The sequence below is a fragment of the Tachysurus fulvidraco genome, chromosome 13 (assembly GCF_022655615.1).
Source record: "Tachysurus fulvidraco isolate hzauxx_2018 chromosome 13, HZAU_PFXX_2.0, whole genome shotgun sequence".
NCBI lineage: Eukaryota > Metazoa > Chordata > Actinopteri > Siluriformes > Bagridae > Tachysurus > Tachysurus fulvidraco.
In genome coordinates this window covers 9,759,738-9,781,038 of record NC_062530.1, presented here as the reverse complement: position 1 = coordinate 9,781,038, position 21,301 = coordinate 9,759,738, and the positions used below count along the sequence as shown (strand labels likewise).

At 36.0% G+C, this 21,301-nt stretch overlaps 1 protein-coding gene across 5 annotated transcripts in view; it reads left to right on the top strand.

Annotated features, from left to right (window-relative positions):
• Positions 1–21,301, top strand: part of LOC113656705 (WD repeat-containing protein 49) — a 41,296-nt gene that overhangs the window by 1,305 nt on the left and 18,690 nt on the right. For 4 of the 5 annotated variants that reach the window (XR_007144756.1, XR_003443977.2, XM_027168055.2 and 1 more), the window contains exons 2-10: positions 2,255–2,380; positions 3,135–3,575; positions 4,522–4,698; positions 5,493–5,664; positions 13,698–13,865; positions 16,217–16,365; positions 16,892–17,125; positions 17,294–17,458; positions 18,937–19,052. Coding sequence is in view for 3 of the 5 variants with exons in the window: in XM_027168055.2 (XP_027023856.2) it covers positions 2,300–2,380; positions 3,135–3,575; positions 4,522–4,698; positions 5,493–5,664; positions 13,698–13,865; positions 16,217–16,365; positions 16,892–17,125; positions 17,294–17,458; positions 18,937–19,052 (1,703 nt within the window). In the remaining 2 variants the exon portion in view is untranslated. Of the gene's footprint in view, positions 1–2,252; positions 2,381–3,134; positions 3,576–4,521; positions 4,699–5,492; positions 5,665–13,697; positions 13,866–16,216; positions 16,366–16,891; positions 17,126–17,293; positions 17,459–18,936; positions 19,053–21,301 lie in introns of those variants that run through there. The other variant, XM_027168057.2, reaches the window with a different exon arrangement.

Sequence of the window (21,301 nt, the reverse complement as noted above, 5' to 3'; positions counted from 1 at the left end):
TGTGCTAGTACATTACTATAATTGCTTTGCACTCCAGTTTCTAAATTCCTAAATCTTTTTTGGCACATCAGTACATAATTTTCAGCCGCATGTGAACACATTAACACATTTTGAGACACAGTAACTCAAAATTCCTTGCGCTAAATCAAACAGCATGAGTTACAAGCAAAATCGAATGACGGAAAGCCACACAAAACAATAAACCTTGCATAATACCAGAGGTTTAGTTTCCTGAGTCAGGAAGAGGGTGGGGTAATCAGTGCTGGCAATTACAAGCTAATATTTATATGAAAATTGACTGTAAAATATGTTAAAGTAATATATTTTGTACCATCATTGGATTTTGTAATCGTTTGTTATACTAAATCAGATAAAAATACTATAAAAGCCCCACTTTGTTGCACAAGTTGCTAACGCCAAAAGCAATGTATGATTACTGCCATTTCAAAGCTGTGAATATGAAGTGAAGTGCTGCTCAGCGATCTGTTTTGCATGGCTGGTCAGAGAGGGACAGTAACAAAATAAAACATGTACTCAGAAGGAGGTAGGATAATTTGGTGTAATCAAGCTAACGACACTATAAACAAGCTTGTGCTATGTTAGCTAAATGTAATTTTAATAGTTCCCATTATTTTCAGCAACAACAAGGTTGTTCACACTGCATGTCATATCGTGCAGAGAAGAAATGACTACACTATATGTTTCGCTTTCAATTTTTATTTGAATTTTTTTTCAGATGTTGCCCTGCCTGCACTACAGTGATATATAAAAATCTCACAATAAATGATCTGTATAAGGTTTAATCAGTTACAGTGTGCATTCATTATGTTCTGCGTAATTTGTTTTAATGAAACATTTATTTGATCATAGATTTTTGTGTATGACAGATTAGACAAATAGATGGATGGATGGGTAGATATAAAAAAATATATAATAAGCAGAAGGAAATTATGTAAAGGCACTGCACATTATAAAGATGTGATTTTTAAAAAAAAAAATGAATTCATTTTTAAATGTAATTATAGCGGGAAGCATACCTATTTACACTTTAACCCCCAATAATCAAACCAAATACACCCATGAATAATATATAGCATATCTCATACAATTAATAAAATGGTATGCAGTATACAATATATAACAGTGTATTATGTGGTATAGAAGTATTGCATTTTGAGGACAGACCTCAGTGCTTCCTGATTCACCTCAAAGAATGACTTCCTAGTTTTTGGGTATAAAAAGATGAAAATGAATGTGTCTAAGGCAAGTATTCTTACTTTCGTGCACATCTTTAGTGACAAGGCACCATTTCTTGACTTGAAACACACTTATACCATCTGTGATTCTTCGCTTTATGCAAAGTCTCACAGAAAGCCACCCTTTGATCTTTTTAAGTCAGCTAATGTTCCCAGAGTTTTGTATTCAATATTTATAATAAGTTTATTTCTCATGCTTGAATGAGATAGTGGAGGTATGGTGTTAGGATTTGTATTAAGCTAACAGGGAAATGGATTGGGATCTTCTTTGGAAGAATGTATTCGCTTCATCTAAATATATTGCTCACTAGTTGATTTATTCTGAATTTGTACATGGAACATCTTAATTTCAAATGAAAAGTAATCTGCTGAATATTTGTGTTCTAAATATATCCTCAACTGCTTTTGGCAACTTTTTCCATGTATTTAGACATCTTTGGGAAATTGCTGCAGAACTGATGTCATCTCTTTTAGAAAAAGATTTTCCTATATCTGCAGCATTATTCTTACTCGGAGATGACTTAGATCTTTCAATCTAAACCCACTTCACAAGAAAATACTACTGGCTTACTCAACTGCTGCTAAAAAGACAGTTCTCAAATTTCATATTAAAGCCTATTCATTCTCTGAAGTCCATTTTTTTAAGTTTCTTTGTAGATATTCTTTTGATGGATAGAGCTGCCCCTGTGGATTTTTTTAACCCAACGTTGTTTTGATTTATTTAATTGCATGCATCTTAAGGGTTCTCAAGTGCAACACAAGGTGTTTTTTTGTCTGTGTTTTTTGTTTCCATTTATTGTAATTTGTTAAGTAAAATATCTGAATAAAATATACTTACAAAAATGTATATATTATTTATAGGAATTATAACCTTAATCAATGCATCATTGCAATGTTGATTCATTCACACTCACCTTGCTGTTGTATCTCTGTCTAATCTGATTCTGGGCAGAAGAGATAGTCTCTTTATGATCTTTGTGGCATTTTTTTCCCAAAAGGAGTTGCACGCTTGTGTCCTTTAGGCCTGACTGACAGCTGAAACCATGGCAACAGTAAGGGAGGAGGAGATGCTTGAGAGTCAACTGAGTATAGAGGACTTCATCAAGATGCAGAGTCTGTTTCAGGTGAGATCAGTGAGCTTTAGAGGGGAAGACGAGACAGTATTTTAATGTGTGTGCGTGTGTGTGCACTTTACAGAATGTGTGTGTGTTTGAATGAATAAAGAAGCTTGGATTATGAGGTTAGGGAGTTCTTAATCTTTCAATTTTATTTTTTTATCTACGTTATGTTTAGAAAAGCAGGTATGGAGTTTCACTTTTGACTAAAATAAATAAAAGACAACCTTCAACTAAATAGGTACTTGCAAAAATTTAGCAGCATGCAATATTCATTCAATAAATAGTGAAATTGACATCATTAAATAGAAACCCTCTGTTTTATACACTTTAATGATTTATACGTCATCCTTTAAAATAACATATTTTTTGGTGAGAAGGTGTTATACATTGCCCACCAACTGGAAAACTCTCATAACTCTCAGAAAGATGTTTGAAGTTAAAAAAATACATTATATGAAATAATTATTTGAAACAATCCTAGCAACAAGGACATTTTATTTATCTATTTAATTATGCATTTTTATGTTGATGTAATTTAAGCATAAATGGGATTCCACAAAAGCCAGTACCCAGTGATATAATGATAAACAAGTGATTATTAGCTTCAGTATTCAGGTATATGGTAAATAATATCTTTCTTAAACAGAAACAGTTCTTTGACATTCAGTCTTCCTGTCCTACTATAGTTATTCTTATATTTCTTTGCTCAAGTTACAGTACCAGAACCAGGTTGAATATTTGATTCCAATTCTAATTCCAGTCATGTAGTGGCTCTAGTGATGCAGTAACCATGCAGCGGGAGGAATTTATAGACAAGTTCTACTCCATGATTGGCCGTGGCTCACGGGAGGAATACGAGCGTTTATTTGACAGTGTGGACGTGTCCAGGGAGGGCTGGGTGGACTGGAATCACCTAGCATCTTATCTTCTTCTGGGACTTTCAGAGAAACAAGAGCAAGCTACAATGTCTGCAGTGCCACGTTGGTGTCCGCCTCGCCTTATGTCTGCCCCTCACAGAGGGCAAATACAGAGTCTGGTAGACCTGGGCAGAGGCCGTTATCTGAGTGTGAGTAAAGAGGGCATGATGGCTGTGTGGGCTGAGAATCTAACACTGCTCAAGAGCCACAAAATTGACAATGATTCAGTCAAACCCAAAGACCTCTGGGTTACGGGTATGGTGGTGCTGCCCAACGTCCACAAGGTAAATACATACACAGAGACATTCCACTTATTAACTATTTACTGCATATATAAGGTATAAAGTATAAGGTGCTTAGTATTTACGTGTAGGAGAACAACACACTATTTTCTCACTCTAGTATAATAGGAATATACTCCATTGTATAGTTCAGCAAGTAAGCAGGATAAACTACTTAGTTGTCAGCCTCTGTTGTAAAATATCAATAATAATGTAAAATAATCAATAATAATCTACATGGGCATCTACATGAATGCCAGGACCTTTGGGCACCCATGATGTACTTGAGGTACAAATCACTGCTGTTTTGGAAAGAGGTCCGTCCCAGAGGTCAAGCCATCACAATTTGGCTCTAGTCAAAGTCACTCAGATTTTTATGCTTGCACCATTTTCCAACTTTCAACTGACTGTTCATGTGCTGCTTAATACATACACCCCTTAGCAGTTACCACTTTAATGAAACACTATGTACCCCTGTATTGGCTGATCAGTGTATACATTGCTATAAATACATATACAAATGTATAAACACACTCCTTCTTGTCAATGAATGCATTTGATATTATGAAAGTTGAATAGATGCAATGTTTTTGCTTCTCCTATTTGTGTTTATTTATGCGTGCTGTATTCTGTTCTGATTAGCAGCAGCTCTGCTTATTAACTCTACGAATGATGGTTCAGTGGTTAAGGCTCCAGGTGATCAAAAGGATGGTTCAAGCCTCAGGACCACCAAGCTGCCACTGCCACAGTCATTTGAATGCAATTATTTAGTGAATGAAATATGGTTTTGCTTTCTGGTCTGTTTAGAGTACTTAGTTCATTGTGTTATGTCAATAAGATATTCCCTGTTGCCCCCTCTTTATTTTCTGCATATCAGTATGAGTTATTTTGTATGTGCATAAGAAATAAGTAATTTGGTCTATCTGTCCTGTCTTCTCATCCTTATTAGCTTGCTGTTTCTTTCACCAGTAAGGAGATCTGCTTTTATGATCTGCTCTCTAAGAAAGAGTTCAGCTGTCAGTATAAAATTCATAGTCTGCGTCACACTCCCATCTGCATCCATTATTGGTATGATCCTGAGAGACCTGAACACGCCGTGCTCAGCTTTGGAGATGTTGCAGGACAGGTGAGCTTTGAAATGATTTTTCCTTTCACTTCCCTTCATCTGTTATTTCTACACTGCCTCTGTGCATAAACCTGCTTTGAGAAGCAGTCCAGAGTTACTGGCTGGAAGAAAACATGGATATTATAGTTATATTTGAAAGTTATAAACAGTTTTATATATAGGACAGTATATAACTGCCAAGTTGCCACTGTTAGGCCCTTGAGCAAGGCACTAAACCACTAAACTCTCCAGAGGTGCTGTATCATGGCTGCCCTTGTGCTCTGACCCCATCATCCTAACAAGCTGCCGTATGCAAAAAAGACTTTCACTGTGCTAAAAATGTATAGGTGACAAATAAAGGCCTCTTTTCTATTGATTAACTGCAAAGGTGGGGTGTTTGGGGATAAGCTAGAGAGGTAATGACTAATGTGGAATGCCTGAGCATTGTTGTAGCAAGTTTTTGTGATAAATCTGTCTTTTCTGCTCTCTACGTGAGCAGTTAGCAAAAAGCTAGCCAGAATACTGCATTTAAACTTTATTTGAACTTGATTAACTAAATGTAAGTTTTCCATGCAACTATTCTGAAGCCAAAAACTTAAAAAAAATTTCTAGGACCTTTTACATACGTGTTTGAATTAGGCTACTAGATATATCAGTGTTTATTGCTAATGCTGTTTTTACTGTCCTCTTTTACATATACATGCCTGTCCTCACCTGTATTCCCAGGACAGTGCCTTCAGTACACTGTCCTGTTGCCTGCTTTGAGTTCTTGTGTATTAGTTATATACTGTGTGTATTTTATGTGTGTTTTTTAGGTGAATGCGATGTGTTTTAGGTCAGCTGTGATCTCTCTGTTCGAGAGGCCAAGTGCAGGTGTGGAACAAAATGCTGCCATCAGTATCAGGTGGAGTGAGTTACAGCAGAACCGCCATCGCTGCTGTTACACCGTCACACACAGTGCACATGCAGCACACTGGGTCAGGAGCGGTAAGAACCACGTTGTCTGACTGTTCTGTCTGTTGGTGAGAAAGCAAAACTCAGCCAGCCTTTTGCTTGTTAGCGTGACAGTACAGTTACAGTAAACAACCACAGACAAACAGTCTTTAGAACAATATTTATGACTGAATTTATTTCTCTTATGGGGACCTGGCCATCAGTAACACTTAAGGTGATACAGATCTTTGTGCCTGTATTTTGCATGTTATCCATGTGATTCAGTGGTTTTCTCCCAATTCCAAAGACATGCATTGTAGGGTGAATTGTATCACTAAATTGTCTGTAGCATGTGAATGGGCATATAAGAGTGTGTGTAATTGTGCCCTGTGATACAGTAGGTTGTGCCCTTGTGCCCCAAATGCCTTGAGATGCAAAGGCTCCAGGTGTGCAGTGTAAGGCAATGAAAGTTAAATCTTTGAGTCTGATAAATGCATTTGTATTTGTCTTCCAAGTTTCATAACTCACAAACTGCTTATTGAGCTAAAATGAAAAAAAAAAAAAACACTTTGTGTTTAAAAAGCAATCCTTACACTAGATATCCCCCCTTTTTTCCGATAGAGGGATTTTTTTTTTTTCAAAGAAATAGGTTTTGGTTCTTACTTTTACATTCTGTGTCTGTATATAGTGATGCCATCAGGGTATTATCCAAAATATAGGGTTTTTATCAATTTACTAAAAAATATACACATTACATTATTTTCACCGTCCTTGTTTTCATTGTTGCAAGTTTACCAGGTCACTGATAATGCAGTCAAACAGTGATTTGTGTACTAGCTCTAATCATATTATAATGTATGAGTGAGAGTGCAGAGAGTGCATATTGAACATAACACATGATGTAAACTAAATAATGCTCAGATTTATCTAGCAATGTCATTTGATTTGAAATATTCTAAATATATTCAATTCTCATTTCAATTAAGAAAAAAATGTGAGAGTTATTCATAATACCCTGATCTACAAAATGTAAGATATAATTTGCTGGTTTTCAAAGAACTATCAGTATGAAATCATGACAATCAATCGTGACAATATCAGAGAGCATTACTTCAAACCCAAATAATCAAAAATCATCACAGGATGATGTCAGAGGAATATGTCCCGTTATCAACGTTCTTGTTATCCCAGATCTCAGAAAATCTACTCTTAGTACTTCTAAAAAAGATAGTGCCACTAACATTACTTTTTGATCTACATGAGAAAATGCAGTAGTTTAACACTAATTACATTCAGAGATCTGTGGCACAGTGGCTTCTTAGAGCTCCAAGTTGCCTGATTTGATCCTTAGCTGGAGTTATTATCTGTGAAAAGGTTCTCTGATTTCCTTCCACTATTGTCTATACTACATCACAATCCAGCTGAATGTTAATATACACACAAATCTAAACTATATTTCTTTTTTCTTGTTTATAATTTCCACTTTTTGTGTTTATACGTTTGTATATATAATCTTGATGAGTTCAATCACCGTTTTTCAAGGGACATTGTTTCAAATCAGCTTTACATGAATAAAAAGAATATTAGAAAACCGATAAATTAATGATGATAATGATAAAGTGAAATGATAACATTTTAAAATTTAATTTATATTTATTAATGAAGGCCTAGATTCTTCTCCACACAATTGAACCAATAGATCAAACTGCATATGACCTAATTTCTTCATAAATAATTCACAGGAATATTTACACTTGAAATGTAGTACAGGTCTGTACACGCCTGTCCTCATTTCTATATCTATCTATCTATCTATCTATCTATCTATCTATCTATCTATCTATCTATCTATCTATCTATCTATCTATCTATCTATCTATCTATCTATCTATCTATCTATCTATCTATCTATCTATCTATCATCTGTCTATCTGTTTATCTATTTGTCCTTCCCTGTCCTTACCTGTCATCATCATTAGACATCTGTCCCAACCTGTACATACCTATCATCATGTCATCATGTACATGCCCTGCTCATGTACTCGCCTATACACACCCGTCCTTTCTGTACACGTTTTACACACACATTTGCACCTAGAAGCAATTTAGAATTATTGCCAGTCCACCCACCTGAGTGGTGTGGGAGATCAGAGGAAGTCAGAGACTCCTGAGGAAATCCATTTGAACATAGGATGAACATTTAAACTAATGAGGCAATGGTCAGAACATGAGTAGCTGGGATATAATAAAGCCAAAGGGAAATGCAGAGAGTAATAAAAAGAAAAAGAAAAAGGTCCAACAGTGGAAGTAGAAACAGGAAGCACTATACAAGGCTTAGAACTTACACTCTGGGATTAGCAAGTAAACGTAAAGTTTACTTGAAGAATGGGTACTTCCCAAAACTCTAGCTGACTCCTTGATCCTACTTTCTTTAGTCTGTCACCCAGAAACTGATGGAAGTCTGCCAGCTTATTTCACATACACTCAGAGGGATCCAGGAGGAAGAGATCAGAGTCTCCAACAGAGTGGGAAGGAATCTAGAGACAAATCTCAACAAAAAAAAAGAAGAATAAATGATTTGCTGATGAGAAATGCAAATGTAAAATTAATAATCATAATTAAATCAACAAGAAATAAGGAAGGGAGGAAAATAAAGGAAAACAAGTTTAAGAAATGAATGTGGGGTAATGTCCCAGGTTTGATACACCACCTCTCATCACCTCTTCTTTACTGAGATTCACATATTTTCTAAATTATAGTTCACTAACCATCCCTGTGTTCTACTTTTCACACATACTCTCCTGCCTTAGACTAAAAATACTATATCAATATTATGCATAAGTATTGTTCTTGTGTATTTAAATGTTACTTTAGATATTATTATTCCTTATATTTTATTTAGACCTTCTATAAACAGTAACAAAGGTCTGTTCTTCTCTTGTCTAGCCAATGATGTTATATAACTATAGACTAGGCTCATTTTAGCATCCAGGCATTTTATTGTATAGCATCCAATCAAATTAATCAGTGTAGAAGAAAACTATTCAGCCAATCATGCCAATTTATCAAGTGAAGTGATCGTCTCATTCTCCACAATGTAGTCAGACTTGATGAATACCCCTGGCCCTACCTCTGTAAAAAAATGCTGTATGAAAGATATGCTAGAGCAAAGACATATAAAAAAAACTTGTATCGCCTGAAGGAATCTGTCTAATTTGAAACTGATGATATATCTTGAACTGACTATATTTAATGAACTGAGTCTGTTTCATAATGAAAGGTGAAACTAGCATTGCTTCCAGTTGCCAGTATAAATGGGCTAGCAGCAGGTTACATGATATTAATTACATCGTAATTTACTTATGGTTCATTCATTAGCAAATTTCATGCCGTTACTCATACATACAGAATGACCATCACACCTTTTTTTATTTTGAGTGATATTTTTCGACAAATGTTTGATGCTTCTTTGAAATGAAAATCTTCAGTTCCATGATACTGTATATCATCAGTTAATACTTGAGCAGCTTTAAAAGTAACTAGTGTTTAACTTTCAAATATCTAAATGTTTTTAATTAAGATTTTCTATCTATCTATCTATCTATCTATCTATCTATCTATCTATCTATCTATCTATCTATCTATCTATCTATCTATCTATCTATCTATCTATCTATCTATCTATCTATCCTTTTATTTATCATTGTTTCTCGGCTATTTTTTACCCCTGCTCCTGTCCTTACCTGAACCCACATGTCTTGTCCTGTCTACTCCAACCATGAGCAATTTATCTCACATAGGACCTCATAGGCTGATAAGCCTGCACTTTATTGTTAGTGTTGACACTACAGCACTCTGTGTGTAGATGTGACGATAAAGAGAATAAGAGCTGAAGTAAACAAGAACAACAAACACAAGAGAACAGAAGAAAACATGAAAAGGACTTGTTAATTGAACATTGCTGTGTGCTTCATTTCCCCCGCTGAAGGCTAGATCCTTTTGAAGTGTCTTTCTGGGATTAGACACTATGTGTGTGTGTATGAGAGAGAGAGAGAGAGAGAGAGAGAGAGAGAGAGAGAGAGAGAGAGAGAGAGAGAGAGAGAGAGAGAGAGAGAGAGTTTCTGAAACAACTCTTTTGGGTGTGAGCTGGCCTTCGGGCTTGGCAGCCACTAAAGGCATTTGTCTTTTAACCATAATGCATCTGTGACCTCTTGAGTATGAAGTGCCTGGTTTTTGATCCTCCAAGTGGGATTTCTCTTTGCCTTTGTTTCCTGTAGTCCACTTTCTTTTCACATTTCTCCTCGGTAAAAAAGATAAAACAGAAGCTGGTGGTCCAGTTGGTGTCAAATTTAAGTGTATGTTTGATGTATTGATGTGTGTGAACTGTCTATTTGAAACAAACAGGGAAAGTGCACACTGAAAGGACATGGTTCCACTTCCTTGGTCATCCTATTTAGCAAAACCGAGGCACATTTTGCAGCATTTAGTGATTCAGTTTGTCAGCAGATTAATATTTGAAGGCATGTGTGATGCTGCATCACAAATATGGAAGCATTTTCTGCGTTATTTTCAAAACTAATTGCAACGGTATTTGCAATTGCCTTCTCTATTTGTGAATGCATAAATTGTGACCTAATTCAAATGAAAATGCAAATCTCATATCACAGTTTTCTTTTTCGTTTACACAAACATAAAATGTCTGCCAAATTTCAAAGGGAAAAGCAAAGTCCATTTGCAATAGCATTTCCCATGTCTTATAAGTTATGACCCTGTCATATCAAAATAGCTATAGCAATTACACTGTTGGCTATTTTACTTCCTTAGTGCTGCATTTCAGAGCGCCTTTTGGTCAATGGCCTAAAAGAAAAATGTGCTGAACACCCCTTCTGTTTCTTATTTACTCAACCTCATTTGTACAACTTTGTTTTATTTGTATAATTTATGGTAATAATACTGTTTGTTCTTTATTTCAAAACTATTTTCTCTTCATTCCAATCTGTATAGTTTACTGGAATAGACTGGTGATTGATTTAGACAGAAGTCCATCTGGACTCTGTCATGCAAATATTTATTGGAAAACAATGTGACAGTAATTACTTAAAAGATAAAAGATATAACAAGACCATTCTTCATTTAGATAATAAAGCTGTTAAGAATGTATCTATATGCGAAAGCATTGGCACAGTCGTCTATTCAGGACATTTTCCCTGCTGGCCGATAATAAGAACACGCCCCATAGTATTCTCCCAGCCCTCACAGTGATTGACAGGTGTCTGCGTAAGACATTGGAAATGCAAATGAAAGGGGAACTGTGATTCCAGTTAAATTTTGGCATGCGCCATATATGATGCAGAGGAAGTGAAATGGAAACAGTGTAATTGCTATTGCTATTTTGACAAGGTCATAACTCTTAAGATGTGGAAATGCAACTGGAATCTATTTGAAATTTGCTAGACATTGTACATTTGTGTAAACAAAAATGCAAATTAAGGTAAGACCTTAATTTACATTTTCACTGGAATTATTTCACAATGTATGCATCTACAAATAGAAAAGCAATTGAAAATACAATTTGCAATTAATTAATTGTGTGTGTTTGTGAGTATGTATGTGTGCTGAGATCCTCCAAGAAAGTCACATCTAAAGGTCACATTTTACATAGCTGCTTTATCATAATCAAGGTCATGTCAGATCCAGAGCAACCATAGGGTAATTATCCCTTATTATAAATTCTGCCAGCTAGTGTGTTGGATGCTATCTAAAAATCGATTCTTTTATGACCTTTCAAGGTCACTATGTTACTTTCAAGATTTGGATGCCCTAATGTTCACGTGTCCCAAAAGTTTAAGCTCAGCCCTGTGCAGTAGAATAAGTATATCAAGTATAATATACGCTTCTTCAATTTGTACGGTAACAACTTATAATCTCATAAACTACTGAGAATAGAGTGCGTTCCAATTAGAATCTGGTTCCTTTCAAGGCTTCCCAATGTTTTGTCAGGGTGATTTTTGCTTTTGGTGAAGCTGCTTTGTGACAATGTCTGTATGGAGCCAAGGTTCTTGAATCCTACAGTTTGTATAGAAGCTCAATACATGCCCACTGTGAAGCATCAGAGGCACAAATAAAAAGAAGGCCATTGTAGATATCACAGAAGCTGCTAAAACTGCTAAAAGCCTGTTGATCAGGAGAGAAAGAACTCAAGTGGCCTGCACAGAGACTAGACCTCAATCCCACTGAACACCTCTGGGATAAACTGTAATGTTGTCTGTGCCCCAGGCCTCCTCACTCGACATCAATACCTGACCTCACTAATGCTCTTGAGGCTGAATGGGCACAAATCACCAGAGCCACACTGCAAAATTTAATGGAAAGCCTTCCCAGATACATTTGAAACTTGTTGCTACATAAAGCTTTTTCCATCAACAGAAAAATATAACACCAGGTTAATGTTCATGCTACAACAATACAATAGAAACTGAAGAGCTAGTAAAAAAGAGGGTAAATGGATGGGACTAACATGTAATAAAACTTAACTCCATGCACTATATATATATATATATATATATATATATATATATATATATATATATATATATATATATATATATATATATATATATATATATAAATTAGCCAGGGAGCACAGGGGTTTATCATACATATGCATTGGGAGCAAACAACCTGGAGACTCATTCAGTCATGAGACTCATTTCATGATTTAAATTTAAAAAAGAGTCGAAGGCAGTTACTAGTGGTATTTTCAAGTGAGATGTGCTTGATAAAACACTCTAGTTTACACAAAAGCTGATTTGGTTATATAAGTCTCACTCAGCACCACTAGGAGTTGTGCTTTAATATATCTATGATCATTCTTTGTTTATCTTTATCTTTTTGGATGTATTTACAAATTATAAGATTAAATACTACAACTTTCTATTTTCAGACTACACACTACACCACTGCTTCTTTTTTGATATGGAAATAATAATTAAAAAAAAATCTTTAGAAAGGCTTTCCTTCTTCAGATAAAAGTTTTGAAATGCAGATGATCCTGATGAGTGATATCACCTGGTGACTTCTAACTTTTTGTGCATGCATTAGCTGCTTAGTCTTGAATAGATTGGCAACAGTTGGGAGTTGAGTGTCCAAAGGTAGTAAAATTCTGGATTGATACTTTCTCAGTGCTGTCTGGGGTGAAAGGCACCAGTACAGTTAAGCCATTGCTTGTCAGCAATGATTCATCATTAGCTTTAAGATAACAGCAAAAGCACACTTATTTAGTTGGCCAGACAGCAGCTGAAGGTTTTTATTGGCAGTCACAATTATTATCTTAATTTAAATGCTTTACTTAGAATTATCAGAAGCAGAAATTCACAAAGCAAGCCAGAAAGCTGTCAAGTGCTGTTTCTGGCATGATCAGAGTTCAACAATGCGGTCATCACTGATGTGGTATTATTTAAAAGTACTGTGAAGTAGGTAGTAGCTTGGGCTTAGGGGTCACCATGGAGTGGGTGTAAGAGAATAGTATGATTATGGGTTAGTACAGTACTTGAAATGCATGATAACATTTTTGCATGCTCTGTAACTATAGTGCTGATGGCAAAGAACACAAAGTGCAGTAAAGAATTATATACCAATCCAACACTGAATAGATTTTATTGAATATAATGATACATTTTAACCTTGCTCTTTTTTTTTATTCTGTAGTGTTTTTATTCCTTTACATTTTTATTCTTGGTGTGTTTTTGTGCCTCAGTATGATTTCACGGCCCTATGAAACCCATCATCTCTTTGCAGCAGTATTTGTTTTCGTGCTTGAGCACTCAGATCTTTATTTCTACACTTGTTACTGTTTCAGTGTTTAGATCATATTTGTTGTAATTTGTCCCTTCAGTGCCTCTCCTTGATGCTCTGAAGACCTGGGTTTACTGCCTTGCTCTTTCTTTGTAGCATACTACTGTTTCTAATTAGCATGTTCTTCTTATATATTCTGTGCAATGCCTTGAATTCCCTTGTCATTTTCTTCCATCTGTAAGATCTGTTTTGAGTGTGTTTAAATTTCTAATTGTGTTTCTGTCTGTGTTTAGTACGATTCCTCGGCACCCTAGAAGCTTTTGTCTCCTGCAGTGCCTCTGCTCAAAACAGTATGGTGCTGGCATGGAGAGACACAGACGCCCGTCCTTTGCGAATCACAACCTTTTACATACAAAAAGGAATTATGGATCTTGATTATCATCCGGGACTTAATCTCATCGGTATATTGTCGTTAATTGTCATTTATAAAAGTAACAACTGATTTTTAGTTCACTTCTTTACTGAATTTTTTAGCAAAATGTCATTGTTCATGTTTAACACATTGCCATGTGTTGATGCCACTGGGCTTTGAAAAAGCACTGCAACTCCAGGAAAGGGGATTGATTTGCCATTCCAGGGGCTCCAGGCTCCCTATGACCCAGTGCAGTATAAAATGGATGGTATTTTCCTTTTTGTAACTTCAATACAGTATTTAAATTTAACCTGGATAAATGTATATTAATAGAATATACATTTAAAATGATTTAAGAAACATAAATGGACCATAATTATATATGTATCTTGGTGAAACACAACTTAATAGTACTATATAAGAATACACTGGGCCTCATGTATCAATTTAAATCATTCACATGTGTGTTTACACAAGAAATTTGGTATTCAAAAAAAAATTATATTACATTATACTACAATATAACATTTATATTCTACTCATGCTCCTGAGTGTGTCTACATGAAAGATTTATGCATAAGAATAATTATTGCAAACTAATTAATAATTAATGTAAACCTAGTCGACTTCATATAATATACTTTGCATGAATAACTACACTTTTATATGTAATATACTGTCGAGTATAATTTGCTCATTTTTATTATGTTTACAGCATTTTGCAGATTCTATTAGTCATTTGGAGTCTCTATCAAAAACACATGCTCATAATAGTTCATGGGGTCAGGGACTAAGAGTGCCAGTCATTTCATTTTTTAGTATTAAAGAATATACTAAATAAAGAAAGCTAGCCAGCACAAACCCATAACTTAAGAAAAAATATGACTTTTTACCCATTACCCTTATCACTTATTCAGACTCAAAATAAATTCCACTTCTGGCTTTCAACAAAACAGAGAGTTTTGTGGATGTCCCTGGATGCAAATGAGCTGTGTCATGAATGCACATTTTACAAGTAATCATCACAGTGCAATTTGTTCAGTTAGTTCAATTTGGCTCACACAAACATTTATACACAGCTTTACCCAAAAGACTGATTAAAGAGGCCCTTTACTAAGAATGAAAAAAGACAAAAGTTGAGTTTAAAGCTTAGGGCTTAGGGCCTGGGATCCTGCAAGTTTAAATCCAAATCCAAATACAGAAACATGCATATTTGAAGCCGTAAACAGATAGAGATACAGATAGAAGCATTGTGTTACACAAAGTTAAACCTGTCATGAAATGGGTTGCCTCCATGGAAACAAAAATCAGACCCAAATACAGCTATAGCACAACGACCTAGGGATTTATTAAAAATAACAGAACTAAAAAACACATGGAAACTAGATAACTTAAATACAAAATTACCATCACAAATCCGAAAACATTAAACCAGTAGCTGAAAACTGTAGAAAAAAGACAAGGACTCGCACGAAACAACAGGTATGTGTCAGGGCTCAGCCCGGACTTTGGCCACGTGCATCTGTTTACGTTTCTCGTCACGTGTCTGCCCCGCCTTCGTCTGCTCCTCCCTGTCTACACACCTGTTTCCCATTGTGATTACCCTGTGTATTTAACTGTGCCACGTTGCCTTGTGCAGCGCGGAATCTACTGTTGTCTTTGTCCTGTCTCTAGTCCGTGTGTTGTTTCATGTCCTTTTGTTATTAAACCCTGTTGATTTGGCTATCCTGCATTTGGGTCCGCTTCCTTACCCCACGTCATGACAGAATGAATAGGGGAGGTAATCAGAGAAACATAAGGAACATATGTGTAGAGGTAGGATCAGGCTAAGGATCAAGCAGGGCAAAAACAAACAAAAACACATGAAACAAGACATACTGTAATTGAGACATGAGCTCTGTTACAGCTTTGGCACTGGTCCAATACAAGTATCATTTACAACAGCATTACTGTTAAATATAAACACTTTAGTGTCAGGAGCAGGTTGTGGAACAACAGTCAAAAAGTAAAGGGCAACAAACTGTTTAAGGCAAATTGCACTGAAAAGATTATCTAAAGTCTGATCACCTACAAGGAGCACCAGAAAGGTTTCTGTGTCTGATAAAGTGGCCAGTAAGTGTGGTGTTTAAAATTTAACAGTTCTGCTCCACTTGATACACTCCAACCCTACCAATGTCACATCTGTGAATGTATGTCTTTAACCACCTGAATAATATTAGTACAACAGTGGTCTACTTTCACTTCTACAATAGATAACAATACAGTACAGTACAGTACAGTACAGTAACAATACAAGATTTTTATAAAATCTTAGCTACTTTTTAATCTGACATTGCAGAGACATTTGAATTTACTGAAGGATAGAATTATTTTGAGAAATATGTTGTTCTTCTCCCTTAGCTACTGCAGGTCTGAATAACCAGGTTTGTCTGTGGAACCCTTACCTGGTCTCTAAACCTGTTGGCATACTTCAAGGTCATGTTACTAGCGTAGTGGCAGTTCAATTCATGCTAGGAAAAAAGCAGCTGATTAGCTTCTCTAAAGACAAGGTGAGGAAGACATTTTAGGTACAGTAGAATAAAATGACACAAAAACACTTTTATTGTCACAGACATGTCGACATACAGTATCACAAAGCTTTGACATGAGAATGAATTAACTACAGTATCAGTCTGTTAAGCAAATATGTTATACAATGTTTAAATGGAAATTTGCCCATGTAACATAAAAACATGTATTGATGTATTTTATATGTTCAGTGACACAGATGCAGTGAAAATCAGCCGTAATGTAACTGTGAACATATAGAAAAGTTGTATTTGCAATTTACATTTATATGATATATTTGACATTTTTGGCTATGGAAAAATCATGCAAATGCCGCCAATTATCTGCAACATAAGTTAACAAGCCAGCCAGCTATTAGGGCATATATATATAAGGCATTTCAAATAATCTTAATGCATATTCATGCATTTCTAAATGTATTGTCATTTATTAATGACATTATAGATATAGCACTGCAGAGAGACTCTCTCTATTTCTCACTCTCTTTCTCTCTCTCTTTCTCTCTAGGTCTTGAGAGTGTGGGATGTGTCCACTCATCTGTGTGTACAATGTGTGGCAGGGCTTTTCCCTAAAGCCCAGGAATGTAAAATGCTTCTGTTCTTCCACGAGGAGAGATCACGCCTCTTCCTTTCCTTTAACAGCACTCTGTTCTTTCTCGAAGCACAGAAAGAGGATCGAAAGAGAGTGATGAGTCACGAGAATGCTGTCACCTGCGTTCTCTACAACTCTCTGTTTAGACAGGTGGGGGAGCTCTGACCCCATAAAACTTCATTCCTTAAGAGACATTTCCCACACACACACACACACACACACACACACACACACACACACACACACACACACACACACACACACACACACACACACGTATTACAAATCCCTAACACTTTGATGTTGTGCTCCTCTAAGGTTATCAGCAGTGACGCAAACTCCAGTGTGAAGATTTGGCTCATGGACACTGGACAGAAGGTCAAGCACTTTTCCTGTTGCCATGGCAATGCTGAGATCACTACCATGGCCCTGGATGCAACGCAGACAAGACTCTTCACTGCTGGCACGGATGGAGCAGTAAAGGTCAGGGATCACAGGCAGATTACAGCAATTATGTGTTATTTTCTAAAAGGAGGAAATCAGGAAGTTGAAGAAACCATGTTTTGTCCTTAATATAAAACTTGTGATTAAATGATTACCTTGTCTGAATCTGGGACCATCAAATATACATATGGAAACATATACTGTATAAGCAGACATATATCTGAAAAAAAAATCAATAAAAAAAAAACGTCATTGTGTCTTCAACGTTGGTTTTGCAAATAACAAACAAGATATAACAGATTCCACTGTGTTGTTATTCATTCACCAAAAATCAGCCATGTATAAGCCATGTGTAAAAAAACGTAAGCACACTCAATCATTCAGTAGATTGTTGAAGCATTTTCAGCAGCAACAATTTAGAAGTAACCTTTTCTGTAGAGGTTTTTATGAGTTGCTTTATGAATCTCTCGCATAATCTTGGAGCACTTTTGGTTCTCTCTTCATTACAACATTGGTTTAATTATTTGATGTTTGAGGGCATTTTATTCCATTAATGCTTCACCACAGCATATAGATGGTGTTGAAATCTGGATTTTTATTTGATCATTCCAAAACCTTCAGTGATTATTTTCACTTTTTTTTTTCACTACTTTTGCTTGTGTGTTTAGGATCACCATCCTGTTGCATAATGCAGTTTGTGCCAAAATCTGGCTGCTGCACCAGTGACCTCAAAATTACCTCCAGAATGGTTAGGTATAATGAAGAGTTCATGATTGACTCAATAAATCCAAGGTGTCTTGAACCCATGGCTGCCAAATGCTTTCAAATCAACACTCCTCCACCACCACGATTAAAAGTTGGCACAAGGTGTTTGTGTTGATAACCTTTTTGGTTTTCACCAAATATAGCACTGTTCATTATAATCAAACATCACTTATTTCTTATCAGTTCATTCTTCCATTATTCTTTCTAGAGAGTAAATGATTTCTCTAAGATAAAAATTACTTCCACAAAAAGTCTTTTTTTGAGTCATAAATGCCAACATTCCTATTCTTATCCTCACTAAGAACTGCAGATCCCTAGATATAACTCTGTCTTCTTTGAAATTTCTTTGATCATAAAACGATTTGACTTTGGGATGAATTTGCTGGTTTTCCACTCTTGGGAAGGGGCCACTACCTCATTGTTCTCTATTTCTTAATAATCCTTCTCAGTGTAGAATATTGGATTTGAAATTGTTTGCATATGGCCTTATAACCCTCTCCTGACTGATTTGTAGCAAATGCTACCTCTCTGAGATCTGCAGCAGCTTGCTGCAAATGATTTTGTTGACTGATGTGGAGGCAGCAAGGATCTATTTACAATTGCACACATGGCATTAACATATGGCTGAATGATACAGTAGAATATGTCATTTTGTATTTTAGGACCTGATGAGAAACAGATGATGTTTAAGTCTAGACAACACTGATATCCAGCTTTTTAGTGTACATGTTTCTGTATTTATGTATGTAAAGGTGTGGGATTTCAATGGGCACTGTCATCACAGACTGAACGCATGCCGAGACCTGGCAGTGGACATCTCACAGATACTGGTGCTGAAAAGGACAGTGTTGGTGCTTGGCTGGGACAGGTATGAGTTTGAGACATAGAAAAAGAATGGATAAGACAACCAGTATGTGTGTGTGTGTGTGTGTGTGTGTGTGTGTGTGTGTGTGTGTGTGTGTGTGTGTGTGTGTGTGTGTGTGTGTGTGTGTGTGTGTGTGTGTGTGTGTGTGTGTGTGTGTGTGTGTGTGTGTGTGTGTGTGTGTGTGTGTGTGTGTGTGTGTGTGTGTGTGTGTGTGTGTGTGTGAGTATGTGTGTGACTGAGGACACATTTCTAACATGTTTCACAGTACCACTTTTTTCATAAATATGAAGTATGCTAATATTTACAGCATCATTAAATTAATTATTGTATATGTATATTTACAGAATTGTCTTTAGGCTATAGATAAAAAGCAAAAGTTTACATTGAGAAAAGTGCTGGAAACCATCAAGCATGGAAATCATTTGTGAATTCTTGAAGTCCTTAACTAATGGATTTGCATGCACATATTAAAAATGACAATTTACTTTGGTATTATTTTTGTATCTCCAATAACTTTTACTACCTGGGAAATTTTTGCGTAGGCAGTTCAGCCCACACTGGTATATATATATATATATATATATATATATATATATATATATATATATATATATATATATATATATATAAAGGTGAACTTGACTTGACTCATAAAATAACCATTGGACAAAACTTAAAAAAAAAAGTTTAAAATCTCGCAAGCAGTAAAACTGACATATGGCCTGTGGCTGATGCATTGGAGGCTCAAAAGCTTGAATCCTGGTGAGGATAGACGAGAAGCCAGGACTCACCAAGTTTGAAAAGAAACCATACTTACTTTTCCAGATTTATATCCGTTGTGTAATGGGGAGAAGCAGGTATATTCTTGTATAAATGTAGATTTATTTTTCATGTAGTTTTTGTTGTTTTCTCAAAAGTCCACAGTGAATTTCATTTTTAAAAGAATCAATTTTTAAATCAATATTTTCATACATTTTTTAAAACTTTTTCAAACAATTTTAAAGTGTACCATATTATATGTATATTATTTGTGGTTGTTAAAGTATTGATTTTTTGGTCTGTTATAATAACAAATTTTCAGTCTTGTGGTGGGAAATGATTATTCCATTTCTTGTGATGACCACAAATAATAGCTAAAGGCAGTTTAGAGAATCAAAAAATGCAGTTTGTTCTGAAAGAATATAGTGATTTTTTTTTAAACAAAGTTTCATATGCTGAATTTCACCCAGAGTAAATTATTCTCCGTGGTAACACTTGTATGAGATGTCTGATTCTTCAGTTATTTGTTTCACACCCCAGTATAAAGTAGGTGGCATGCTCATGTCTTTCAAAATGAACAACATTACATAGTTCTACACTGTACATGCACATATCAGCCATAAAATTAAAACCACCTGCCAAATCTCGTGTAGCACTGACCCATAAGTGCATAAACTCCATGAGACCCCTGCTGTGGTATCTGGCATATTAGAAGCAGTTCATTAGACAATTTTTTGTCCAGCACATTTCACAGATATCCTTGATCTGGGGAATTTGGAGGACAAATCAACACCTTGAACTCGTTGTCATGTTCCTCAAACCATTCCTGCACAATTTTTGCAGCGTATCAGGAAGCATTATCCTGCTGATATCCTCCAACTGCCATTAAGGAATACCATAAAGGGGTGTACTTAATCTGCATCAATGTTTAGAAAGGCTGTATGTGTAAAAGAAAATCCATACGAAGGCCATGAACTAATGTTTACCAGCAAAAGATTGTCCAGAGCATCACATTGCCTCCACCTGCTTATCTTCTTTCCATAGTGCGTCCTGGTGCTATCTTTTTCCCAGGTAAGGGACACACACCTGGCCTTCCATATGATGGAAAAGAAAATTTGTTTCACTTGACAATATCAACTTCTTCCATTGCTTCATGGTACAGTTCTTATGCTCACATGCTCATTATAGGTACTTACAGCATAAACAAAGTCCATCATGGGCACTGTGACCAGTATGCAGCTGCACAGTCCCATACAGAGCAAGCTGTGATGCACTGTATGTTTCGACACCTTTCCATCACAATTTTCCATAAGCAATTTGTGCTATAGTAGCGATTCTGTGGGATCGTTCCAGATGGGCTAGCCTTCACTCCCCAAATGCATCAGTGAGTCTAGGGTGCCCATGACCTGACCCTGCCATTTTGTAGATGCTCTGAGCAGTCATCTAGCCAGCACAATTTGTCCCTTGTCAAAGTTGCTCAGATCCTTATACTT